This window comes from Neovison vison, chromosome 1 (assembly GCF_020171115.1).
Source record: "Neovison vison isolate M4711 chromosome 1, ASM_NN_V1, whole genome shotgun sequence".
In the NCBI taxonomy this organism is placed as follows: Eukaryota; Metazoa; Chordata; class Mammalia; order Carnivora; family Mustelidae; genus Neogale; species Neogale vison.
In genome coordinates, this window is record NC_058091.1 from 123,285,927 (window position 1) to 123,313,567 (window position 27,641).

General features: G+C 41.3%; 1 protein-coding gene across 3 annotated transcripts in view; it reads left to right on the plus strand.

The window, feature by feature from the left end:
* DUSP22 (dual specificity phosphatase 22) overlaps positions 1–27,641 on the plus strand; it is an 86,967-nt gene that overhangs the window by 38,885 nt on the left and 20,441 nt on the right. Inside the window, exons 4-8 of one of the 3 annotated variants that reach the window (XM_044257772.1) lie at positions 10,255–10,304; positions 19,950–20,024; positions 23,299–23,470; positions 23,948–24,020; positions 25,809–26,056. In XM_044257772.1, coding sequence (XP_044113707.1) covers positions 10,255–10,304; positions 19,950–20,024; positions 23,299–23,470; positions 23,948–24,020; positions 25,809–25,855 — 417 coding nt within the window. In that variant the 3' untranslated portion in view covers positions 25,856–26,056. Of the gene's footprint in view, positions 1–10,254; positions 10,305–19,949; positions 20,025–23,298; positions 23,471–23,947; positions 26,057–27,641 lie in introns of those variants that run through there. The other 2 variants (XM_044257761.1, XM_044257751.1) reach the window with 2 other exon arrangements.

Here is a 27,641-nt window from a genome sequence, read left to right on the forward strand (position 1 = left end):
ACAGTTTCAGGCTTCTTAGGTGAAGGGCCTTTGAGTCTGCAGTCAGAGTTGGAATAAGTTATATGTGGTTGGTTAGTTGGTTGGTTAAGACCTAGAGCAGGGTACAATGACTCTGTAGGTGCTGTTGTTTTTAGCCATAAGAAAAAGAATGATTTAAATGTAGCTTGGTTTACTGAAGACTGGTTTAAGCAAATTTGCCATTTTCAGGTGCTCCTAATACTTCATTGCTGGTAGGCATTGCAGGTGGACCTTGTGCCTGCCACAGCTGCAAGGGAAGTGATCCAAACTGACTTTAAAAGCCCGAGACTAAAGCAGTGGCACGTAGCTAGTGTCATCCTCTCAGCACAGGCTAAGTGGACATGTCGTGCCTGTACTGCTCTTTGAAGTGTTTCCCCCTCTCTGTGGTCTGACTCCTGACATGTTTTGCAGACCTTTGTGTGTGTCCTGGGGCAGGGGATGCTGTCAAGTCCTGGGTTTGAATTGAGAAATTATTTCTCCTTTCAGTTATCACCACAATTAGTACAGATGTTGAGTTTCAACATTCAGTACTGAGCAGTGGCATTTTCAACTAGCTCTAATCTGCTTTTCTAATGGGAAAACAAACGAAATGCATGGTCAAAGTTTGAGCTAGTCGAGCCATATCTGCATATAGCACTAGTGAGGGCAAAGAAGTAGATGCACCTAAAATCTGAATTAGAGCCGCCTTCTCTTGAGGACCAATATGGACATGCTTGTTTGCTTCTCAGATTTTAACCCAATTAAAGGGAGATAATTCATAAGATTCTCTTGGTGAAAAGCACAGCCAGCTGCCAAAGAAGGAAGAGAACATGTGGGAAAGCTGCCTTTGGATTGTCCTTTTATCCTTTAAATGGTTGCAAAGAGATAGTTTTTCTGATATTGTGTGATCATGGAGAAGGCATCTCAGACAAACATAGCTGAGCCCAGACCTTGAAGTGAGCCTTCTGGTCATGGAAACTATTCCTAAGCACAATAGTACAGAGATCGTTTCAGAGTGTACTGGTTTTTAAAGCAGTTGGGGCTTAACAATGGTGGAACTGGTCCAAAATGACTTTACCTTACGTTAAATTAATGAAATACCTTGTCAAGGAGACCAGCCCCACAGCAGACACCAATTCCAAATCTACTGTAAATGATTAATTTAAACTGCATTATAGAATGCTCTGATACTATGCCCTAAAGAACAAAAATGATCTTGTAGCTAACAAAGTCAAAATAACATTTCCAAGTATTTGGGTTTTTTAAGTGTTCCTTTAAACTGAGGCTAGCCACCTTTTCTCATGGAAACCTCTCTTGCTGCTGCTCCTGCATGTGTGGTGGAATTGTGGTTGAAGAGCCTCAACCAGTCATCTTGAGGTCCTAATGACCCCAGTGAGGGAAGGATCTCTGGCCTCCTTGGTAGTCAGTGCTCACTCACTCCTTGTGAGTCCTACTCAGGCTCTAATGAAGGTGGCCTGGGACTTCCTTCTATGCCCAGTGCAAGAGGATGCAGCTGTCAAAATAAAAATAGACCGTAAGATTGCTTTCAATGGCAGCAGTGGGGGAGGGAAGATTTGGTGAAGTGCTGTCCTTTCAAAGGAATGAAAGCAGTGGAATGAAAGCAAAGGAATGAAAGCCCCCAAAGGAAGTCTGTGGAATGTTGACCAGCCAATCCTTAAAACAGAGAGAGGAAGATGCCCCCCCCATTATGTTTGGGAAATAGACAAAAATAAGCATAGAGGCAGGCAGACAGAGGGGGAAGCAGGCTTCCCATTGAACAGAGAGCCCAATGTGGGTCTCAATCCCAGGACCCTGGGATCATGACCTGAGCTGAAGGCAGAGGCTTTAATCCACTGAGCCACCCAAGCGCGCTTTTTTTTAAAATCAAGGGGCAGATAGTAAATATTTTGAGCTTTGTGGGTCCTAAGTTTCCTGTAACAGTACACTGCTCTCTCCTGTACATGAAAGGAACGTTAGACAATACATAAATGAACAGGTGTGACTGTGTCCCAGTAAACATGGGCCTTTTTGCCAGCCATGCTGGCATCTTCCAAGAGTCTGTGTGCCAGCCATGTGGGGTGGTGAAAGGGCATTTAGAACAGGGAGCTGGAGCCAGCCTGAGATGGAGGGAGATGATGTCAGGGAAAGCTCTGTGGGTAGGGCTGGTGGGTTACATCAGGTGTGGTTCCACTAAGGGAGTACCCCTGGGAGGAGTCCTGAAAGAGAAGGGTATTCCAGAGGAAACAAACACGGGGGAGTAGAAGGGACCCTGGGGAGGCGTGGGCAGGAAAGTACAGAACATTTGGATAGATTCTCAGGCAGCCAGGTACCTGGTGTTTGGTGAGCTGGTGGAGGTGAGCTTGGGAGATGAGTTGTAGACAAGTGCTGAAGGATTTTGAAGAGGATCTTTACTTTGCAGACAGGATGGATCCACTGATATGTTTTAGCAGCTGAGGCAAATTTACCTTTATATCTTTAACAAGTGGTAGCTTGTGATTCTGAAGTAGCTACTGCGGATTTCTTCTGATTTCCAAGCATCAGTTTTCAATCATGGTAATTTTTTTGGTCATTTATCATTTATCATTAACATTCATTAAGTAATATTGTAGAATTACTTGGTTTGGAGAGATTGCTGAAACTGGCCCTGTTTTCATGAGTCACACTGAATACATCAGCGGTGCCAGACACAACTGAAATCACAGAAGAGGGCTTTCAGTGGTAGGTTGGAGCTGACGTGAATCTCCCTCACCTCCTTCCCATAACCCACCCATGCTGGCTCAAGGAAATTCAGTGTGCTGACCATGCCTACTTTAGCCTTTCATTGAAATAACTTGAGCAAAAATAAGCATTTGGGTCCTCATCTGTTGATCTGACAAGTCAAATGTATGTCGTTTTTTGACTAACCTGAAAGAAGCCAACAGGTGTTGGAGGTTTCTCATTTGCATTTTTTCTCACAAAATCAAACCAAAGGCTAAATCTTGTCTCTCCACTCTGACCTTCCCACCCCTCCCCACCCCATCAAGTACCACAGAGTTCTTGGAAGTTGTTATTTGTAGTAGTGTTTCCTAAATTTAGCTGGTGCAGGAAGAATCAGTGGCAAATGGGTGCCTGAAGAAAATGCATCTTCAGTTTAGAGCCTAGACTCAGAACATGTGTTATGTAGCACAATTCAAGGACTGTATTTATCTTCTGTTGTGATTTTCTACAGTAATTCCTATGAGATTTCTATTATGGTACAAACAAAAAAGGAGATTATCAAGAATCTTACCCCCTAGACCTTACCCGGTTTTGTTTTGTTTTGTTTAGATCTTATTTATTTGAGAGAGAGAGAGAGTTTGAGAGAATGGGTGGGATGAGGGACAGAAGAAGCAGATTTCCCTTGGAGAGGGAGCCTGACCCAGGACTCAACCCCAGGACCTCAGGATCATGACCTCAGCTGAACTGAGCCACCCAGGCGCCCTGTTTTTGTTTTTTTGTTTTTTGCTTTTATGCCTGCTTCCAGTTCTTAGTCCACAGACATACAAAGTTTTTCCAGACGTATTCTTTCTACAGACATAATTCTGTATTCTACTTTTTCCCTTTAAAAAATGTTACTGGCTATGTGAAAGTTCTTAAATTGAGGAGAAATAATGATCAAACCCCATGGGCCAGGTACCAGCTTTGGCATCCATGTACATGGCATCCATATACATAGCCTAGGTGGAGATCTTTCTGTGCTTTCTCTGGAGTAAGATACTCCATGAAATGTAAGGCTGTCAAACCTTCCAGGTACATCTGAGCAATTTCAAGTCAGCAGTTGCCGTGTGTCTTGGTCTATGACCTTCAGGAGTGTGGCTAGACTAATTTTTTCAGATTACCTGCCTTGAGGTTTATATAAAAATGCAGAAGTGGGGTGCCTGGGTGGCTCAGTGGATTAAAGCTTCTGCCTTCAGCTCAGGTCATGATCCCAGGGTCCTGGGATTGAGCCCAGCATTGGGCTCTCTGCTCAGCAGGGAGCCTCCTTTCCCCCCTATCTCTCTCTGCCTGCCTCTCTGCCTACTTGTGATCTCTGTCAAAAAAAAAAAAAGTATAGAAGTAGTCAAATTCATAGAGATAGAAAGTAGAATTGGGGGTTACAGGGGATGGGGAGAAGGGTTAATGGGATTTAGTGTTTAATGGGCTCGGAGTTTCCATCTGGGAAGATGAAAAAGTTCTAGAGATGAGTGGTGGTGATTAGGATGTGAATATACATGATGCCACTGAGCTGTGTATTTAATAATGGTTAAAATGATAAATTTTATGTGATGTATATTTTACTACAATAAAAAGTACAGAGTGATTGTCTCAAGTGGGAGAGACTTCTGTTTTTTATAGTGGTGTATAAACTGTGGTCTTGCTTCTGATCAAACTTAATTCTTTTTTAATTTTGTTTCTTTTTTGGAGTCAGATTTTTGGATAATTTGGGAATTAGGTCTAAGTGGAGTCCCCAGCTTACTTTGCTTACTTCATTAATGGGCATTAGATTATCAGTGTTCATAGATTTCCATGTGTAGGAATTGCAGAGCCCACTTCAGCGTGCCACTCTGTTACCTCATAAATGTGACTGTCAAAGAAAAAAATGTCATCTCTTTCAGAAGACTCCTCCTTGGTACACCCATATTGCTATTGGTATTTGGATGGGATAAGATGAGAAACCAAGATCCAAGATCAAGTCACTTTTATTAGCAGCTAAAATAATTTCTCCATCACATGGATTTCTTGATTCTGGCCTCTTAGTAACTCTGTCTCCTACTCATGTTTCCTCTTAGGTTGTGAATAAGTCCTTGCAGAAACTGATTTTATTAGTTTTCCTGAGAGAGAGAAAACCGCTTCTGAAGGCCTTGATCTTTCTTTTCTTTAGAAAAGTAGAATGCCAGATAGCTTCTCCAGAAGCCTCTTACTTATGTTTCAGAAAGAAAAGAACAGTGAATTTTAGAAATTGTACTTGAAACAAGCGAGAGTTTGATCTTTTTACTAGGCCTGAAATCAGAATCTTGCCCCTGTTTCTCAAGTACTTGACGATGTATCGTTTTAAGTGTAATCTTTAGTTTCAGCCCCAAAGAAAGGCAAAAACCTTACTTTTGGTGGTTACTATGCTTGTTGAAACAGAAAACAGAAAAATATTAGAACTTTTGAGAATAAGGACTTAGAAAGCCTTAAACTTTGTGCAAGAACAATCTCTGAAATACTTTCTAACTTTCTTTTCAATCAATTGATTTTTGTTGTCTCTTTCAAAACCTAACCTAAAAACTTCACCCCCAAAACTTTCTTTGGATGATCCCATTGAAATCTAACTTGTTTCTGGTATTTTCCTAATGTCTTTCCACACTATGTAATACTAACTGATGTGTTCCCTGTTATTATGAATATTCAGTGTATATGTGTTCAGTGTAAATATGAGGCTTTTTCTTAATTCTTTGCCTTTTCTTCCTTCTGGTCCTCACCTTATCAGTATTAATAGCATTCTCAGATGTTATAGGCCATTCAAAATGCCATGTAGTCAGAAGAAATTATCTGCTCATTCTTTGTCCCTCCTAGAAATCAAGACAGTCTTAAAGCATAGACTGAGCCCTTTCCCTTAGCTAAACTGGTTTTTGTATTCTTGGGCTAGCTGCCTAAATTGAAAATCTGTAACTTGACACTTACTAGCTCCATGAAGTTTAATATTAATTGGATTTCCACCAATCACTGTTTTGGAAAATCATGAAAAGTACTAAATTCTTATCTATTTAATAATTTTCTTTCAAAGAAGATAATTTTAGTTTTAATGTTGTTGTTGTTGTTGTTGTTTTAGTTTAAGAGGTAATATGTAGGAGCAAATATCACATAGCAAATCTTGTAGGAATGGAAACATTGCTGTTATTTTTTTTATTTCAGTATACTTAACATACAGTGTTGTATAGTTTCAGCCTTACAATATAGTGATTCAAGGATTCTGTACATTACTCAGTGCTTATCATGATAAATGTGCTCTTAATCCCCTTCACCTATTTCACTCATCCCCACATCCACCTTCCCTCTGTTATTTTTATTACTTATGAACTTTTCAGATTGTTCTAGAATTTTGTTCTAGAATAAGATCTGTTACTTTTTTGCTTCATTTGTCATGTTTTCCATAATTTAGCTAAACACATCCTGCCCCATATCTCTGTCTCTACAAACCTCAATATGGGAGAATGATTTTTTGGGGGGGGATTCCATTAATACTAGGACAATTTTAAGTCTCTCCACCTTGTAGCATTGAGGTCCTTAATGCTGTCAGCACTCTTGCTGCTTTCTGAATTAGTAATTAACTGCCATGAATTGTAAACATGTGCAGGCATCTGAAGACTTTTTTCAGGTACTGTATGTTCTGCAGTCTGTGGCCTGCAAGAAAGATACTTTTCGTGCTTTGTTAATGACTAAGCCAAGATAAATAGATGTTCTTGGGCTGTGAGCAGCTGAACCTCTTTGACAGTTTTGACTCCTTTCTTTACTGTATTTGCATAGTTTGTTCCCTTCTTATTGTAGATCACGGTGAGCTGATTCTTAACCAAGTTCTGGTGGTATGGACAGGCAGGAGGCTGGTGTCTGGAGCATGTGCCTGCAGTGTGCCTTTCCTATGTCATGGCTGAAAGTTCAGCTCTCTTATTTTTATGGTCCCCAGGCATGGGCACTTTATGATAATTTTCTTCCTGTGTACTATTCCTGTAGTGTGATCTTCATGTTAATTGGTTTTCACCTTGTTCAATAGATATTTAGTGTTTACCACGTGGCAAGGAAGGTTCTTGTTGTTCTACTTTTGAGAGAACATGATCTTGTGTTTTCTATTTTCTCTGTCCTTCCTTAACAATAGGGGATCCCCAAACTTGTGGCTGAGAGCTACTTTGTTCCTCCTTAGAAGCTTCACAGATGGGAAGCTGTAGCTGCCACATGCCCATCCCAGCTAGTGAGGGTGAGGGGCCCAGCATGTCTGAAAGTTGCCTCCTCATCAATCTGTGGGCATGAAGGGAGGGATACCCTTTGCTATCTTCCTGCATTTTACTCCTGCCATATGGGGCCAGCAGCCTTTTCTTTTTCTCATCAGGCACCAAAAAGGGGACTGGGACCCCACTCAGGGAACACCTGAAGGAAGTGAGGTGCTTTCCAATCACACTGCCATTGGAATTTATGGTGAATGCTCTTAATAAGCTAAGAGCTATTTAGTCTCCTCTTCTGGCCCATTCTCTTCCTTTCCTTCTTTTTTTTTTCTTTCCTCTCATTGTATGGCCTGGGGTGATTTTAGATTCTGTTAGGATTAAGTGGCTGTCCATCAGCATGTTTGAGAGGCAAGCATTTTTATCCTATGTTGGAGGGGATCCACCTCAGCATTCTTGATTGATTGAAGTTACCCAGGTGACAGTCACAGTGGGAAGGAGGGTGGAAACCTGAGAATCCTTCCCATCCCTCTGGAAGTTCTGGTCTGAATTAGAGGAAGTGTGTGGGAGGAAAGAATTTCATAAGCTTCTGGACCTGATCCATGGCCAACTCTCACTTAAAAGTAAAAGAAAAAAAGTAAATGAGTCATTCCAGTGACAGATTTATGAAATGATCAGTATGTGTATCTATACCAATAAGCTTGCTTGGCCCTGATGAAGGGAAGTAGTGAAATTACTTTTTTTTTTTATAGTATCATTTCCTTTTCCATTTTCTTTCCTTTTAAATCACTGCTTTAATATCTCTCTGGGTTTGGAGGTGCTTTAGAACTTCAGACAACTGCTTTGTTATTTCCAACAGAGCCCAGTGTCCAGGAAGAAATGAGGACAGACAGAAGGAGGCAATTAGGGATTATCAGCTTATCCTTAAACTTTACCCTCGACATGTTCAAACCTGTTAGGTCTCATGTAAAATATTCTCACATGGAGAAGCAATAGTAAAACTCATCTTCAAGAGTTTGTTGGAAGATGTAATGATTGACTCAGAGCTAAACAAACAAACAAACAAACAAAACTGTATGTGTATATGAATTAAGCAGGAAAAAAATTTTTTTTCTGACCTCTTCTAATACTAGGAGACCCAGAGGGGAATTTTATCTTTTAGGTCTTAGTGAGAGACAGCTGATTGCATGCTGAACTGGTTTAAGCAGGAAGGTGTTTGTCAAGAGATAGTTGAGATCTTATATTCTCAGAAAAGCTGGAGAAACAGACTTTCAGCTGAAGTTAAAGGAACAACACTCAGACCACATCACACAACTGGTGAGATCTGCTGCCACGTCTGCCCCCAGAACCACCTGCTTCTACTGCCACCTGCACCTTGCCAAGCAGGTGCTCTTTACCCATCTGACTTGTCCCATGTCCTGTTTCCAAATCCACCTCAAGTAGGTGTGTCATATGATGAAACCAGGTCCTGAATCTACACCCTAAAGCAAAGGAGATTGAGAAATGTAGTTTACATGGATTCTGTATTGGAAAATAGAATTCACAATGTCTTGAAGTATCAAAGTGTGGAGGTCTAGAAGAGTTTGGGGCAGCCACAAATTTGGATGTTCCTTACTAGACTACATTAGTAAATACACCACAGAAATGCCTCATATGAATTAGCAATAAAATTTTAATAATCAACTGCAAAAAATTCAAATAATTCTAAAAGACAAGTTATTTTATGACTTTATTTGCTGAGGTACTTGTGGTAGTCTATATATTTCTCTATGTTTCCCCTTCATTAACTCTCTTAGCTTGGTTACTTTTTTAGTGTTTGATGTGTTTCTTCCCCTACTTATTTTTCATGACATGGTGGCAAGATCCTATGAGATTAGGCTATCAAAGGAGGAAGGGTTTAAAAATGGTTCCTCTAAGTTCTCACAGAACCATATTGTTTTGCAAAGATTGCTGAGATTTCTAGATTTTGTTTTTTACATGACATTGAAGACCTTTGGAACTATAAATCCCTCTGAAGAAGAAACAACCAAGTTTTTAAAAAAATATATTTAATTAATTATCTAATTAATTAGTTAATGTATTTATTTGAGATAGAGCATGAGCAGGAGGAGGGGCAGAGAGACAGCTAGACTCCTCCCTGCAGAGCAGGGAGCCCAATGTGGGGTTCAATCTGAGGACCCTGAGACCATGACCTGAGAAGTCAGACACTTAACTGACTGAGACATTCAGGTGCTCCAACCAACCAGGTTTTTAATAAAACTTAAATTTAGTATGGCTGGGGTGCCTGGGTGGCTCAGTGGATTAAGCCACTGCCTTCGGCTCAGGTCATGATCTCAGGGTCCTGGGATCGAGTCCCACATCGGGCTCTCTGCTCGGCGGGGAGCCTGCTTCCCTTCCTCTCTCTCTCTGCCTGCTTCTCTGTCTACTTGTGATCTCTCTCTGTCAAATAAATAAATAAAAATCTTTAAAAAAATTTAGCATGGCTTTTCATAGCATGAATTTACACAGACATTTTTTATAGATTTTTATGGAGACCTATATGAAGTTCATTTTTTGGTTTTCAAATTAGACCATTCTAAAAGTTTGGTACACAAACTTTTACTCTTTTGAAAAACAAGCAAAATCAAAATAGAGATGCCTCGGTGGCTCAATCATTAAGCATATGCCATTAGTTCAGGTCATGACCCCAAGGTCCTGGGATCAAGTCCCACATCGCATTCCTTGCTCGGCGGCGAGGAGCCTGCTTCTTCCTCTGCCTGCTCTGCCTGCCACTCCCCCTGCTGTGCTTTCTCTCTCTCCCCCTCTATAACAAATAAATAAATAAATTCTTTAAAAAAATAAATCAAGATATTTTGAATTTGTAAATTCCCAATAATGCATCAGGGAAACTATAATTTTCTAATTACTAAAATTTGATGTAGAATACTCTGTAATGTAACATTATAATTTAGTCATCATGTTAAGGATTTTACTTAAAGGGCTTCCTTTTTGGTCACTTAGGATCTTAAATAGATTTTTTTAAAATGTTGAATATGTAAACAAGCCTGAAATGATAGTTTTGAAACGTTGACACTTACTGGAAAGCACTCAATTATTTCACTTTTTTGATAAACCTATCTAAGCCTACAAACTGTTTGCAAGCCAGAGCATGAATATTCGTATGCACGGTCAAGGAAATAACCAGGAACCTTAATTAAAAAGTTTCCCCTGGTTCCTTGGCAACAAAGGATGAGGGGAAAACTTCTCCTTTTTACTTTTTATTTTTTGATCTGAGTAAACAGTTCCTTTAACTAGTATTCTACACTAAGTATCATCTTTTTATTATATTTTTGTTATTCTACAGGGGGTTAAATACCTGTGCATTCCAGCAGCGGATTCACCGTCTCAGAACCTGTAAGTGGTTTTTTCCTATATTTTTGGAGATATTAAAAATGAATAAAGACCAGTAAAGTCAAGTAAGTTAAGTGCCGTGACGTCATTAGAGCCATGAGACTCTTGATGCCCAGCATAGAGGTCTGCGCTGCGAAGTTAGAGCTGTAGCGGGAAGTACACTGTTTGTTTGCCAGTCCTTCAACTATACAACACTGACTGATGGGATGTCTACAAGAAGAGGCTCATTTTTAGAAACGATGCCTCAAACCAACTTTTAGCATGTTTATCCTCTCTCTAGAAGCAAAGGTTTAAAGAAGCTAATGGGTTTTGCCTAAGACAGCACCATCCAGTAGAAATAGACTATGAACCACAAATGTAAGCCATGCAGGTAATTTTAAATTTTCTAGGAGCCAAATTAAAGAGTAAAAAAGGAAAGGTGACAATAATTAGGTTGTGATTAGGCTTCAGCAGAATGAGGGACAGGTCTTTGGAGACCCACAGCAGTCACAGCTTTAAACATTCACACTGTTTGGTGTCTAAAAGTGACCTAGAAAGACCACGATATGGAGTTAAGTTTTACTGAAGCATGGATTTGAACCTTGCAGGCTGAGGGACTGGAGCAGAATTGAAGTACTGAGCCATTCAGTGTATCTAGTAGACACCAGCCTCTGCTTCTCAGGCTGGCCTCATGCTTACATTGCATGTCACATACAACAACCCTGCTAGTATTATACATTACCGCATTTTATTAGGAGAGTGTAAACTAAGGTGGTTTTTGTAAATTTGGGAGTCTGCAGACCTATCAGGATTCATCCTTCACGATTCTTAAGCTCTATTACTTACAAATCCTGCACATTGGAATTACATACCACATAATCTTCTGTTTAGTATCCCAATTGTCTCACATCTCTAAAAGCTATTGAACACTGAAACATCAGCCAATCTTGATTTTTATTGCTGGACAGCAGATTTTTCACAGATTATACAATAATTTTGAGAGATCTACCTCTTTGGGGGGAAGAAAAAACAAAAAACGTTGCCAGAGTCAGATCGATTGCTGTGGGGAAAGATGTGGGAAAGCAGGTGGGTAGGACAGGAGACAGGTGGTATATAGTTAGACCAGGAAAGGTAGATTGGAAAACAGGCACAGATAACATTCTATGCAAGACTTGTTTTCACACTAACTCTGTATTTCACAGAAAAAGCCAATCTTTAAAATCGAGGATGGTGGAGGAAAGATTTTACTAGGATCACTAGGAAAACTGTAGCAACCTATGTCTAGGAGAAGCAGCACCAGAGAACTTCCTTGGTTACTAGTCGTGTCAAGAAACAGAAGTGGTTGGAAGGGCATGGCGTATACGGAAGGAAGTGAGCCACTGCCTTTCTCTGGAGACCACAGCAATCTTCTGCCCATGTTTTGGTGGCTATTTTTAGAACAGTTGCTTTGCTCTTACCTCAAACTGAGATTCTAACGTACCGTGAACTTGTCAATACCTGATTGGCAATGACTCTTTGGAGGAATCAGATTGTAACACATTCTGGGCATTTGTTGTCAGAGAAGGTAGCCACCTGTACTCCATTGCCCCCAGGGCTTTTCAGCTTTGCTAGGAGCCAAGCACTGTGCTTGATGTCCAGGACAATGACTGATGTATGAAATGAAGATTGAGCATTGAGCAGCCCTACATTATATAAACAAGTAAGCAGTAGACCTTGATGTTAGATATCTTAACTTGAAAACTAGTTGCATCTACCTTGACAAGTCATTTAAACCCATCTGAGCTTCAGTTCCCTCATTTGAAAAATTCCTGCCTTCAGGATTTTTGAAGACAGATCACATATCTATGAACTCTAAGCACTTTTGAAAATCAGAGTATACTTTTACTGTCTTCAGGGTGTATAAATATATCTTGAGAGTTACAAAAGAAGATAGTTGAAATAACAAGCTTTGGTGCTCAGGAGGCCCACTTCAGTGGAATATTTGAAAGATTTCTTTACATGGAAAGGCCAGAGTGACAGAAAATATTTCTCTGAGTTGCAGTGTCTCATGGGTCAGTTCAGATCTGGCAAAACCAGCCCAAATACAGTCACCTTGGGTCCAGAGGACTAGCCCATAAGATTTGAATTTGTTCTCTCCCATCCTAAATATGTGCAGAGGTCTTGTTAAGATGAATGATTTCCCTTTTTAGCCCTTTCCTCACATCTTGGTGAAAGTGTAGTGTAGGATTCCAATAGGTGGTTATTATAGCACCCAAGTATGAAGCTAATGACAGAGAGAACTTGCGGAGATTGTGCCACTGCTGCTATTTTGAGTGAAGTCCTATAGCAGTACAACTTCTGTTTCAGTTGGAAAATAAAGTCCAGCCACAACTCATCGAAAGGCAGAAAAGCTGGCACTCTCTTGTTGGGAGTTATGTTCATAAGCACTCATGTGATTCTTTGGGGAAACTTTTATTTTTAATCCATTAGTAATAGCAAATCCTATGCATTAAATAAGGATTTGGGCGCATCGATGTCCATGATTCTATAAATACTTCTTGCTCTACTGAAGTTACATGGAAATTGTGGAGTTAAGTTTGGAATATGAGTATACTTTGTATGTTAAGAGACAGCCTATGAAATCGCTTGAGTTTCTCTTTTCTTGTTACAAATATTTTATTGAAAGCATAATGTGCCTTTTAACAGTGAGCATGCTTTCATGATATAATTAGACCATGGCCAGTGGAACACTTGATTCTGTTTATATGACCCACCTCACTGCAGGTAGCCTGAAGTAATTACTCAGCAAATATTAGGAACATATAGGCTAATGTGAACCTTTATTTTCTGTACCATTAACCAATGTAGGTGGTCAGGAGATAAATAATATTAATGCTCTGGTTAACAAAAACAGGAGAAATCATGTCTGTCATTTGGAAAATATGCCCTGGGTAACTCAGATGAGTAGAACTAGTAGTTCGTTAGTCTAGCCATTTTCAATTATGAATACCTGAGAATTCTTATATTTAATGACAAAATAAATTCTAAAAAACTGTATCCCTGTACTTACAAACTTATAAAATTATTTCTCACTTGGGATATAATTTAATATATATAATATATATTTAATATAATATCCTAAGTCTCTCCCCATAGATGCTTATACCAACAGGAATTCTTCTTGCCAATTATGCTTAGTAAGAGGTTTGTGACCTTTTGAAACTAACTGCTTCACTTGGCATTCAGTGGCTGTAAACTGCCCAGAAAGGTCATTTTTCTGTCATGGCTTTAATCCTCATAAACTCCCCCTCTGATCTTCCAGGAACTTAAAAACGCAGAAACCTGGTGGAGATAACATTAGCACATTAAAATCTTAGCTCAGTTCCCCCAACCACCTTGCCTTTCAAAGTCAGGAAATGTGAAAGTTCAAGTTCTCATAGTCATTATAACCCCACAGACCCAGGTTGGTGTGTTTTGCATGATTTGTCACAATTAGAGGCATCCTTGAGTTTATATCAAATGCACAGGCCACATGTTCTCTGGCCCATGTGGCTAGAATTTCTCAGACTTTGAGAAATAGTTGCTTTTGCTTTCTCTCTGTAGTTTCTTATGCAGGTCATTTTTAGCCTCATTTCTCTCATCTGTAAAATACCTATCTAACACAATTTTTGTAGTATAAGGTAGATAAGTGAAAGTGTTTTTTATGAACTCTAAGCATTTCTAAAAATATGATTGTATTTGCTGTCTATCCAAGAAAGAAGTATTAATGTATTTTGAGAGTGAATTACTGAACTATTAATGTATTTTGAGAGTGAACTCCTTCAGAGTGAACTACTTGAGAGGGAATTACTGTAATTCACTCTCAAAATACATTAATACTTCTTTAATTAATGAATAAAAAACTAATTTATCAATGAATAAAGAACTACTCATTCTTAAATTAATATTTATTAAATTGGTATTTTGTATTTAGACATTGTTAAGGGAATAATTACTTTTTTTTAAATCTTTTTTAATCTTCTTGAAGTCCAGGAAAGTTTGATCTGTGCTGTGGAGTTGGTAGCATTGCATCATTACAATAGAGCCTTTGTGACATTCAGTGGTTTGCGTATTGAGCAGGTCTCTAAATTTTTTGAGGTTTTTGTGGGGAGAAGAGGTATTAGCAATACAGTAAGCTTATATTTAAAGTATCAGTAAAACTTCCTTCTTATTCTACCTCCTTATCTTTTTGTGTATGTGTTGTTTAGTTTAGCTGATGTCTTCTGTACATCCAGTTCTCTCTTTCACTCATTTACAGTTGTTTTTGTTTTAATTATTAAAAAGCAACTTTGAAAGATCAAAGTGATGTGGGCCCTTGGAGTGCTGTGGTGGTCCTATTTCTAGACAGATTCATACTTACCTGAGCATCCGTGTGCACACACACACATGCTCATCCATTACTCCTGAGGACTTTGCAGCCCATAGAAATGAGAAATACTCAGAAAAGTCATATTGAGTTTTCCATAAGACTTGACTTTTTGAATTTAACTATTTTTTAGTCTTCCTTTTTTTTTAATTAAAGATTTTATTTATTTATTTGACAGATAGAGATCACAAGTAGACCAAGAGGCAGGCAGAGAGAGAGGAGGAAGCAGGCTCCCCGCTGAGCAGAGAGCCCAATGGGGCTTGGTCCCAGGACCCTGAGATCATGACCTGAGCTGAAGGCAGAGGCTTTAACCCACTGAGCCACCCAGGCGCCCCAACTATTTTTTAGTCTTAAACTATATCCTCCTTGTTTTTCTAGTGTTCAGCTACTCTTTGTGAAATGACATTATAATAGGTGGTAAAGAGGGTTTTATTTTGTTTTCAAAATGACTTTATGTGACAAAAGGAAAAGCATGATCATACCACATGTGTTTTAATTCCCCCCAATTAAAAACAGTGTTTAAGTGCAGGAAATATGAAATTTGGGAAATCATTGATATAAATATGATTAGTTTGTGTGTGTTCAAAGCTGTGTGCCTATAGAGCAGCTCTGCCATGTACTACTATAGAATGTTCCTTCCTGCTTGCTTCTGGGCGGGGTGAAAGCTTTACTGTGTTCCAGCTGGGCCCACACAGAGCCAGGGGGCCTGCGCTGATCCTGCCCTAGGAGAAACAGCTTTCTGATCGGAGCCCACCTTCCAGAGCACAGGCTCACTCACTCAGAACTTTCTACCCGCTTGCTTTTTGCTTTTTTGCTTTTTTTTTTAAGCATTCTTTTTTCAGGAGGAAAAAAATAAAGAGTGCTTATCTTTCTTGTTTTCTCCTCCTTTGCTTTCATATGCAACATACATGCACATATATGCTTGTGTGTACACATAAATACACACATGTGTATGTATGTGGGAAGGAGAAGTGTCCTGAGTCTCCATGGCTTTTGCTCTCAGTACAGCCTGCTCTGATACTGCTGGCTTTGGAGTAAGCCCAGCTACCATTCAAGATACATGACCAGATCCCTTGGGCTACTGCTCAGATAAGCAGAGTCCTCAGCAGGAGAAGGCTGTCTCTGATCCCACAGTCTGCCTGTGGGCTGTCACAGGCTGTCTATGATCTCACAGGCTGTCTGTGATCTCACAGCCTCCATATCTCGTAGTCTTGGAATAAGAACTAGTTGTCAGCCTCAAAAAATGAGCATCATGGGGTGTAGTTTTGCTAGATTCCGTCCACCATCTGTTTTGTGCATCTCCGAAGGTCAGGAAAACCTGGCTGGTCCTGTCTCTTGGCCTCCAGACAGAGAGAGGGAGGAGGCTCTTCAAGGGGAGGACAGCCAGAAAAAACTGAGAAAGACGGACAGTGGCAACTGCAGGGCTGAGTTTGCTGAGCCCCCACAGAGGATGGTTCTCCTCTGAAGCGCCCTCTGCCCTACCCAAGGTGTTCTTTTCAGATTGCTGGCAGCAGCAAGCACTATGAGGTAAGTTTGTGACACATATAGGTGGATGAGCCCCAATGGCTTTCCTCCAACAGAACTTATACACATGTCTTTTTATGGAAGTGAGGGTACAAAATGAAGAGAAACAAAATGAAGAGCAAGAATAGGGAACCTGTGTTCATTGTAACAGCCTGTGGTGGGATGGTGCTTAAGATGTGTGCTTCTGCTTCACATCAGAGAGTTGGGCAACAAGAGCCAGAGTCGCGGGTATTTCCTGTGTGGAGGAGGGAGTTTAGTGACCAGCGCTAGAGTTTATGTCATCAGCTTCCCTGGAAATAACCCCCACTCCCTGCAACACACCAAAGCAGTAGTAAATGTGCCTGCCTCCTGGCTTTACTTGGAAAAAGCACTTCTAGGAATGTCTGCTTGGTGTGGCCTCATGCCCAACTGTGTTTATGAGTCAAGTTTTGTGGTGGGGCTTTGAGCCATCTCTTCAGTGGCATAATTTACACTCCTGAGCTGGGCTGTGAGCTGTCCTCTCACAGGTGTCTGCCCTGGGGTTCCACAGCCCTTGCCCCAACATGGTGGTGGGCAGGAGCCATCTGTAGGTTTGTCCTAGACTTAAGGTTGGTATGGTTAGAACTGAAAGAGGAAAGGGCTGGAAAGGAGGTGGGGGCACCTCCTCATGACTTCCTTGGCCCTTTAGCTCTTTCACACACACTCTCTAGGCTCTGGAAGGTTTGCATGTTGCCCTACTGACCCCACTCCCACCCCACTGTCTTATCCTGAGAATGGACAGGAAAGACTGACTTTTGAACCCAGATACACCCCACAGTATTTAAGACCTGGGTTTCATCGTGCATGCGGTTTGGTACATGCAGGAATAAAAGCCAGATAGAAGTAGTTGTTACCACTCTCAGGTTTCAGTAAAGGGATTCGTTTGTTATCACTTTGCAAGATCTTGGTGAGCTCCACAGCACTGACCATGTTCCCCTAAAACGCGAAGTCCTACTCACTTCAAGGGCCCTGGTAACTTTCACGTCACTCGGGCCTTTGCACTGTGTTCTGGAGCAGTCTGTGGTTTGCTCACTACTCAGGCAGTTGTCATTCATTTTGAGATTTGTTTTTCCTCTTCTATTTGCTGTGTTCTTCCCTACCCGTCTTGTCTCAGATGCAGCTCTACTCAACTAGAAAGAGACCCATAAAGTACAGGCATGAGTATAGGCAGGCATGGAGAGGACTCTCAGAACCTTTGGCTCCCCCAGCATGGCCGACCTAGTGGACAAATGTGTACCCTCTAGGCCACTGCTAGACTGAAGTCAGGGATGAGCTCTGAGTTCTGGGCAGCCTGTCCTGGTACTGGGATCTGCAGTCAGACCCACCCTACCCTCTGGCATGTCTGCTATGTACAGTGACCAACAGAGGAGGACAGGCTGCATTGTGTAAACCATGAAGCAGATGGCAGATGGGCAGCCTGTAGCCACTCCTAGGCCAGATGAGTTGGCTCAATGTTTTTACTTTCTTTTATTTATTTATTTATTTTATTTTGTTAGTAGGCTCCACACTGAGATGTGAAGTCCAATGTGGGGATTGAACTCACAACCCTGAAATCAACACCTGAGCTGAGATCAAGAGACGGAAGCTTAACCAACTGGGCCACTCAGCTGCCACCTAGCTCAGTGTTTTTAAAACTGTTGAATTGGTTGCTGCTATCAGGGAGATTGTCTTTGACTAAAGTAGCAGGGTGACGATGTTTTAAGTTACAGAGAAATTTACTTTAAGCCTTGACTAAGAAACCTGGTGGTGGGTGCTCCCAGGCCTGGGCATCAGTACCCTGAGGTCTCCCTTTGCATCCTGCTACCTCTCCACCCCAGCAGCTTATCATCTGTGGTTACAGGGCAGCTGATACAGCTATAACCATGACGCTTACTTCCAGTTTCCTAGCAGGAAAACTGGGGCAGAGATAGATAACTTTCATTAGGAAGAGAAAACTTTTCCAGAAGTCCCCACCCCACAACCTTTTCTTTACTTCTCCGTGGCTGGAATCAGAGGGAAGGGGGACTATCCTGACAAACTTTGCTGCCCCAAACGAAATCAGCACAACTCAAGATGTCTGCCACAGTTTCAATACTTAAAAATTGGAAGGCTTCACTACAGACTATTTTTGCTTGAGAGACAAGCTCTAACAGCACTGAGCCTTCTTTCCTGCCTCCAGTGGGCCAGGCTTCTGCCAGTCACATCACAGTGTCCCCATCCCTTCACCCCTCTGTGCATTCAGCTTCACTGCCGGGCTTCCAGCCTTCTGCCTTACAATCCTTTCTGAGATCTCTTTCAGTACTGACATTTCAGATTTCAGGAATTACAGCAGGAATCTTTTCTTGCCTGTATTAGAGCAAGCCAGTGTTTGTGAGTATAGTTGCAATGCCCGGAGTCATTTTATAAGTGTATGTCTGGGAGCATTTGTGCCTGGGAAAGTTAGCGGAAGTATGTCTTGCAATGTTCTCATAGTTAAAGATTTTAAGTAAGAGTCTGGAGTCCTTGGGTTCGATTCCCTGGGACTTTTGATCATGCCTTGTGGCTGGTTATGGAATATGTATGTGTATGCATGCACATTTATAGTTTCCTGTTTTGTCCCTCCATCTTAATCTAGCTGGACACCTCTATTTAGGTTGCTAAGTTTCTTCTGTATTTAATACCTGGCTGAGTTTGTTATGCCATACCTGAATTTCTCATTATTACATTCATTTGTCCTATTATCCTTCATGAAACAATAGACCTAGCTTGTGTGGTTGGAAACTAATTTTCAGTCTTCCATGAACCTCCTGCAGCTTTGCAGTGTCCAGTAAATAGTACTCAGTTGGTGTTTAAAAGAGGATGAATTTATTCCATGCGCAACTTTAGGTCTTTTGCTGCTCTGTAAGTCAATCAAAGGTAGAAGACCTCCAAAAGCATGTACTCTGTAGGTGCTTTGGAGTGTTTATAATTAACCCACCAGTCAGTCCAGAATATGCTCTAAATGATGCTGGTACATGCATTCAGGAGAAAGGGTGTTAAAAAAGCTAAGGGTCAGAAGAAGTAAGGATCATGGTTTCATTGTCATAAAGGACTTCAGAGTTTGCAAAGTATATTGACATATATCACCTTGTTCAACACTGTAAGACATTATTTCCACTTTATAACTGAAGTTAAGGGAAACTAAGTGACTCTCCCAAGGTCACACAGCCAGTAAGTGGCTGAGCAGGGATTGGAGCTCTATTTTCCCTTTTCCTACAGCCCTCTGACAACATGCTGACAGGATGTAACAAAGTCAAGGGAGACCAATATGGGAGGGTATTATTAGGTTTTTCAGATCATCAAAAGTAAACTACCTCTTAGCACTGGGGAGCCTGCAGGATACAGGCACCTTCTTCACCTGGATGTTATTGAATGTGCACAGCTGGTGTGTAGATCATCAGTGTGGGGTCACTAGTATGCTCTTGAACATTCAGTGGCTCCAACGAACCCCTGGGCTAGGCAGAAACCACCCCCCACACATACCAGTCAGTGGCAACTCTGTGTTTCAGGAATTCCTTGCAAAGAAATTCTAAAAATCCCAGAAGATGGGCAGCCCTCCCCAGGTCCCAGCATTGTGTGTGACAGATTCTAAAGCTGAGGCAGCTCCAGCCCCAGACAGTGTGACCACGGTTTTGAAGCTGTGGGACTCTGAGACCTTTTCAAGAAACCTCAGGTGGATTTTTCTTTTCATCATATGTTGAGTAAAGTAGAGAGATGTCACTTCTCTCTTTTTTCTCCCCCCACAGGACAAGACATTTCAAAGAAAGTATTAAATTCATTCATGAGTGCCGCCTCAGGGGTGAGGGCTGTCTTGTACACTGGTATGTATGCCTCTGCCTAATCATAGCTTGTTGTTTCTGCTCAGCCTGATTTCTCTCAAGGGTTTTTCTGTGTGTTTAGATTAGTTATTTCATCTCCTAATAGTTCTGTCTGCTCTCTGAATCTTGAATACACACTCTATCTGACCCCTGCCATCAGGGGTCATCTGTTAGTCCTCATTTGTTTTTGATGAAAGAGAATGCTATAATTTTTTTTTTTTTCATTTTCACTTAGGATTTTCATTTCCACAGTTAGGATTTCTGTTGGGTCTGTCAAGGCTACTAGACAGGAACCTCTTTTCTAGCCCATGTCCATTATTCCCTTGGAATAGCCTCCTATGGAGGGTACAGATTTTGTGGGATCATCCCTGAAACCTCAGTGCTCTTTCAAAACACTGTTTCTTTCTGGAGAGTTTTGATCATGTATTTAGCACCTGTTTAGCACTGCATTAGTGTAATACCAGAATGACCATTTCTTCTCCATTTACAGATGGGGCCTTTTATATGTGTTTAGCTTTGTACTTTGCTTTGAAAAGATCTGAATAGACTCTTAGAATCAAACAGTTTATATACAGCTCTCCACCTGCATTCAGCTACACTTTGTATAGATACGAATACATGTAAATGAGTACATACACATTGCAAAGAAAATGTTATAATACACACAACCCAAGGACAATGCACACAAAGTTCTTAGCACTGTGCCTGGCATGTGGTAGGCTCTCAGTGGATGTTAGCTCTCATATTTTACATTTTTTTTTAATTTTTATTTTTTAATTTTTTTTTAAGATTTCATTTATTTATTTGAGAGAGAGAGAGATCATAAGTAAGCAGAGAGGCAGGCAGAGAGAGAGGGGGAAGCAGGCCCTCCGCTGAGCAGAGAGCTCGATGCGGGGCTTGATCCCAGGACCCTGAGATCATGACCTGAGCTGAAGGCAGTGGCTTAACCCACTGAGCCTCCCAGGCGCCCCTATTTGTTTTATTTTTAAGTGAAGTATAGTTGGCATTACTTTCAGGTGTACAATATAGTGAATTGAAAATATGCCTTATGAAATATTCATTACTGCTAGTACTCATATGCATCACATAACTGTTATGTCAAAGGAGCCAGCAGCCAATATTCTGGAGCCAGAACTCTGCTGTTTATCAAAGTGCAGGCTGAGCACGTTTCCTCTCTATATTGAGTCAGACTCCATATTGAATATTGCTCAGCCATTAAAAAAAAGAGAGAGAGAGAGATCTTGCCATTTACAGCAACACAGCAACATGGCTAGACTGAGAGGTATTATGCTAAGTGAAATACATCAGAGAAAGCAAATACCATATGATTTCACTTATATGTGGAATCTAAAAACAAAACACATAAAAAAAAAAATCAAAAGGCAGAACCAGACCTATAAGTACAGGGAACAAACTGATAGTTGCCAGAGGGGAAGGGGGAAGAGGATGGGCAAAATGGGTGAAGGGTAGTGGGAGATGTAGGCTTCCAGTTATGGAATGAACAAGTCATAGGAATAAAGGAGTAGGGAATACAGTCAATGGTCTAACAGGGTTGGATGGTGACAGATGGCAGCTACAATTATGGTGAGCACGGCATAATGTAAACTTATAGAATCACTATGTTGTACACCTGAAAGTATGTAACATATGTCAATTATACTCAGATATTTTAAAAGACAATATTCTGTTTGAAATAGATTTAAAAAAAAAGCTTAACAGTCTTTTGAGTTTCCCCAGAGAAGTTGCTATTTTAGTGAAAGTTCTTTGGAAATGTAAAGTGATGTCTCCTGGGCTGGGTTGCTGCTGAAGGTGGTGACAGTTCTGTTATGACAGAAGAGATCCAATGTATGATATCCAGAGGAGCCATTCATGAAAACTAATCTGTTCTAAGGGTCTGTAATCTGTATTAGGAAAGCAGGGATAGTAGTTTGATTGCTTTAGAAAGAAATAATGTTTGCTGGTTTTATGCAGTTCTTAAGATTGTGTGATTTACTTTTTTTTTTTTTTTACTTTAAAAAAGAGTAGGACATGTAACAAATTGTAGATTTTATAATGTTCATCTACATTTGCTTTAAGGAATTTGAGGGGATGCAGTTAGAGCCATATAAGGGGAGGTCTATAATGCTGTCCCTGGGCTTCTGTGGCTCCTGGTGATTAGAATCTCCAGGTTTGCAGCCAAAGAGGATGTATTTTTTTTTTAAAAGATTTTATTTATTTATTTGACAGAGAGAAATCACAAGTAGATGGAGAGGCAGGCAGAGAGAGAGAGGGAAGCAGGCTCCCTGCTGAGCAGAGAGCCCGATGCGGGACTCGATCCCAGGACCCCGAGATCATGACCTGAGCCGAAGGCAGCGGCTTAACCCACTGAGCCACCCAGGTGCCCGAGGATGTATTTTTTAAAAGCTCTCTCAGTATTTCTGATATAAAAGCTTAAGGAAGAGCCACTATGTAAGAATGGTTATATTATTATTATTATTTTCATTATTTGAATATGTATAGCCCTGATATTCTAGGAATTTGTACTTCATATGGTTATATAAATCTAAGATAGGCCTTTCTAAAAATGAGAATTTTGCTAAACTTCCCCATCTTAAACCGTTGCTAGAACACTCTAAATCTGACACAGCACAGCCTTCTGTGACCACCTTAATTTGCATATGCATTTAAAATTGGTCCCCTTACTCAGCCGGCTAGATATAATTAACCATTATTGACCCCCCACATCCCAGAGCACGTGGAGTGTGCCCACTCTTGTGCTCTGCTCAGTTATTTAAAGAAGAATACAAACTGTTTTATAAGAGCTTCTGTATTTAACGGGCTTTCAGTTATAGATCTAGCCTTCATTTATCTAAGAAAACCAGACCTAAAAAAAAAAAAATGAAACCTTCTAAACTGCTGCAGGTTGTAAATAGATTTATTGCATAGATCCCAGACCCTTCAAGTTCCCTCAATGTGCTTTAGTTAGTTATTTTTTCTGCCCAAGGAAATGGGGACTATCTGAAGAAGGGCTCAGGAGCATAGAGAATCATAAAACTGGTTCCAGAAGTGATAGTAGAAAAATCTGTTAAAAATTAAAAAAAAAAAAAAAAAAGAGGCTAACACAGACACTGATGCCTATGTTTCTGAGTAATTTCATACTGGCTTGCTGTCCACTCATAGTCCAAGGCAGAAAGACTTTCTAAAATGAGATCCACAGAATCCCCTGATCTTGATGAATCAAGAGATGGACTCATGGACTAAAACCCCTTGCCCCTGTGGGTTCTTTTGGCCCTTGCAGCCTGGCCGGTGTCTCCAGGAGTGTGACTCTGGTGATCGCATACATCATGACTGTCACCGACTTTGGCTGGGAGGATGCCCTGCACACTGTGCGTGCAGGGAGATCCTGTGCCAACCCCAACCTGGGCTTCCAGAGACAGCTCCAGGAGTTCGAGAAGCATGAAGTCCACCAGGTAACCATGCTCAGGGGACTTCGGTGATGTGAGCAGCATCCTCTGGGAAGATGCCCCAGTCTTTCTGCACACACCTAGGATCATGGAGGTTGGAGTTTGAAAGACCCAGAGAGGACAAGAGTGCCCCACCTGCACCCCAATTAAAGTCATCACTGGCCCCTTGTTCACCAGCTGCAGCTGTGGGATGTTGTCTTTTACCATCTTCAGACCCCATATTAACGTCTGTTTATTTCTCTTTGGGCCAAGTGCCATTTTCTTGGTTTGGCTTGCTTTCATGTCCTCAGGCTAAAACCTAGAAGAAGCAGTTATTTCTCTGGCTTGACACTGGCTGGCCAACCACAGACCTATGATTGCCCAATATCCATTTATTCCTTGTTTACATGTGACAAAATCTGTACCATTAAGTAACAGGTATAATCTGTGTAGATGCAGGAGTGTGTGTGTGTGACATTTTGGTTATGTTTTCAACTTCTCCAGTACCGGCAGTGGCTGAAGGAAGAATATGGAGAGAGCCCTTTGCGGGATGCAGAAGAAGCCAAAAACATTCTGGGTAAATATAAAGAGCAAGGGCGTGTGGAGTCCCAGCCTGGTACAAGGCGGTGGAGCAGCTTTCAGACCTTGCCTCCTTTGGCCTACAGCAACTATACGACGGAGACCTAGTAACTGAATGATCTGGTGCCTACCTTTCCATCCCTTGTCTTCAGTGCATTTCTGCTGGGTGCCCTGGTGTGCTGGCTGCCCCCATGAAGGACAGGAAAGGGAGGGTGGCAAAGGTGGATCCCGGTTTCCTCTCCATGAATCCACCAGCCCTGCCCCAGGCCCCTTCATCCTGCCCACTCCTGCCCTGCCTGAGTTTGGAGAGTCTGCTTGACAGCCCCGCACCATCTCATGCATGCCCCTGTGTGCAGGCAAGTGAGCGTGTGTGCCCATGCGGGTGGACGTGTGAACTCCAAATGTTCATATTGCTGGAACAGTCACAGAATCCATGCTGCCAGGCTTGGTGTCCCCACCTTTCCTTTTGTCCAAGACTCCACATGGAAATCATTTGAAGTTAGCATCTTAAAAGCTGTTCAGCCTAAACCAGCCTGTGGCTGGGAGCAGACCGAACCCAGAGTGGTCACGGTGAGGGCAGCAGGAGGCCAGACTCCCTCCTGAGGGTAGTTCCAGGGGCCCTGAAAGATGTGTGGGGCTGTGCTCTGAACATTGCCTCAATCTTAATGAAAGTGCTCTAGGCTGTGATTCCTACCACCTCAAGACCCTCATCTCGGCCCATATTGTCCCTGAGTTCTTGGTGTATGTTCTCAGTGGCACTGACTATATTTCAGTTCCATGGGAACCATACCACATCAGCCCAAGCTATATGCCCAGAGCTCTCTTCCATTCTCCTCTTGTCCAGCTTCACTTACTCTCAACCTCTTTGTTTTCTTGCTGTTATAATTCTGCAAGGGTGTCTTTGCAACATCTGCATGCATCTTCAGGAATTGGAAAGAAAGAGCATTTATTTGGCACTATAGCAAGTTTGCATTTAAAAATACATTTTAAAATGCCTGCGTACTTATTAAGCACTTATTAAGCACCGTCGTATATGCTATAGATTTGATATTTGATCTCAGCTACCTCATTAAATGTTTTTTTGAAAAAGTATTTTTGTCATTATAACCAGCTCATGGTTGTAAATGTTGCGTCATGATTGCTTTTGAATCCAAAGGGCAAAAGCATCAGTAACATTGAGCTATTTAAAATTTCTACTTGAGCTCCAGTAATGCTTTCTGGTGGGTAAAATTCTACATTCAGGCCAAGCCCAACATGGCTGGAGAGCGTCTGCAGTTTGCAGCATGGAGCAACAGGATCCTGGAATTCTGTGAGCAATTTTGTGGTCCAGTCTCAAATTGTTTAAGCACACAAAATTACAAGAATGAAAAAGTTTACTTGCCTTCTCCCTAAAAAGATGTTGCAGCCCACTTTCTCTGAATCCTACCAACAACAGAGCCTCTGACTAAGAAGAGCAGCTTTCCCCATGCATATAAAGCATATGTCACAGATGAGCTGCTTTGGGGACCAGGGGAAATTCTACTCACCCACAAAGGCCCCAGATATATACCAGGAAAGTGAAGCATGGCCATGGAATTTTCTACCTACAGCTGAAACAATTTGTCTATTAAGTACTTTTTTTTTTCTTGAACCAAAAAGAAATGTAACTATGGTCACAGAAAAAGTATTTAGGATATCAGCTGAAATGCTTAAATATGTGTGTACATTTATGAACATCTAAATATATTCCTGTAGGTCTTGAAATGTTGTTTTAATTTTTGTTGCCAGTAATGTTCTTTCTCCACAGCTACTACAGGAATTCTGAAGTACTGGGCCTTTCTCAGAAGACTGTAATGTACCTGAAGTTTCTGAAATAGTGCAAAGCCACAGAGTTTAGGCTGGTGCTGCCAAAAAGAAAAGCAACCTAGAGTTTATTTTTAAGTATCCAGAAGTGATGTGTAACTTGTTTTTCATTTTAAACTGAATATATGTGTAATGATATATGTTGAGAACTAAAGATACTCTTCAGCAAGAGAAAATATTTTTTACCTTAAAGCCACTGCTACAGCAACTTCTTTAACCTTAACTTTGGGGTTTATAAAGCAATCTCAAGAGCCCTGCTGCACTGTTTTGGTAACTGTTTAGTAATCACGATTGCTTCTCATGAGAATTGTGCTGTGTAAACTCTGCTCATGTGCTCTTAAATTCCCCAGCTTGGGAAATATTTCTTGGTGTGTGCTCTACCCATGGTTTGTGTTCTCCTTGGTGGACTTTACCAAAAGCTACACATTTTTGTTAACAAAGGGCAACTGGGCATTTAACTTCATGTGCAATGCACTTTTCCTTGGCTGAGGTGTGGATGTTATATGTGTTTCTGCCTGTGAGGGTTGTGAAGCAGGATCAGAATCTGCTCCTGTAGCAGTAACGCTGGTTTAATGGCAGAGGCCACAGTTTCCTCCAGAAGGTAGTACAGAGAGCACTTAGGAAAAGTGAATTAATTTCATCATGAGAGAAAAATTGATCCTCAATGTGAACAGAAAGAAATCCAGAAATTGGACTCATATTTCTCTTGCCCACACATGAGCACTGAATATGTGGCACTAATGGAATTACTGCATTTGCCACAAGGCTGCGTAGCCCTGGTGCTCCATGAACACTGACTGCACATTGTTGAATGAAGTTTACTCTGATTCCATATTTAGCTTTTAATTTGAAGAAACACAGACTGGCTTGAAGAGCGATTTAAGTCCATTTCCTAAATTGTCCTTGTCTAAATCCAGGGGAAGAAGAAGGAGATTTAACTTTTGACTCCAGGGATAATTTGGGCCTGAACTAAGGGCAGGTGGATACAGGAGCTATATACATGGACCCTTTAACTGTAGGTGGCAGGCTTCACCTGTATTCTGTATTTGAATGCCTGGAAGCTCCTGAGAAGGGCACAGGAAAGGGGCTGGAATGGAGATGACCCTCTGTACTGGCAGCAGCCCCTGCCGGTGTGGGATAATATTCACTCATCAGTGTCAGTCATTAAAATGCTTATTCTGACTCAACAGGCCTGTCTAGATGTAGCCCAGGTAATCCAGTTGTAGGAACCTCTGAGTACTCTCATGTGCCAGCCTTAAAAGCCCTGAGATGTCTCCACTTCCCATTCGTGAGGGTGTGCCAGAACCTTGTCTCTGTGGAAAAGCACAGAGCCTCAGCAAGACCTCTGTGCTGTGTGTAGGACATGAGGTAGCAGAATTGCAGAATTAGGAAAATAGGTGTTTGGATGATGGCTTCAGTTCAGTAGGGTCACCCACCCCCTCACAGCCTGACATCCTTTCCTGTCCCCCTCTTCTTGCCATAGGACCAGATCTGGCACCAACAATAATCCTCTAATAATTGTCTGGTGTTCTGTGGGTTACAAACTATCACTGCAAAGCTTTATAAACTCACAGAGGGTATTATTTTATTTATTCGCGTCTCAAAGAGGCCAAAAAATACAACCAAAACTGAAAATGTTAGTTCTGCTTTGCTTGAATTTTGATCTTTTGATTCCGAATCAGTGGGTTAAGTGAGAGGGAGGAGCTGAGCTGCCCCTGCACTTTGAACATAGACGTTTATAAGGCTCTAATGAGGGTCAAGGGAGAACCAGCACCCC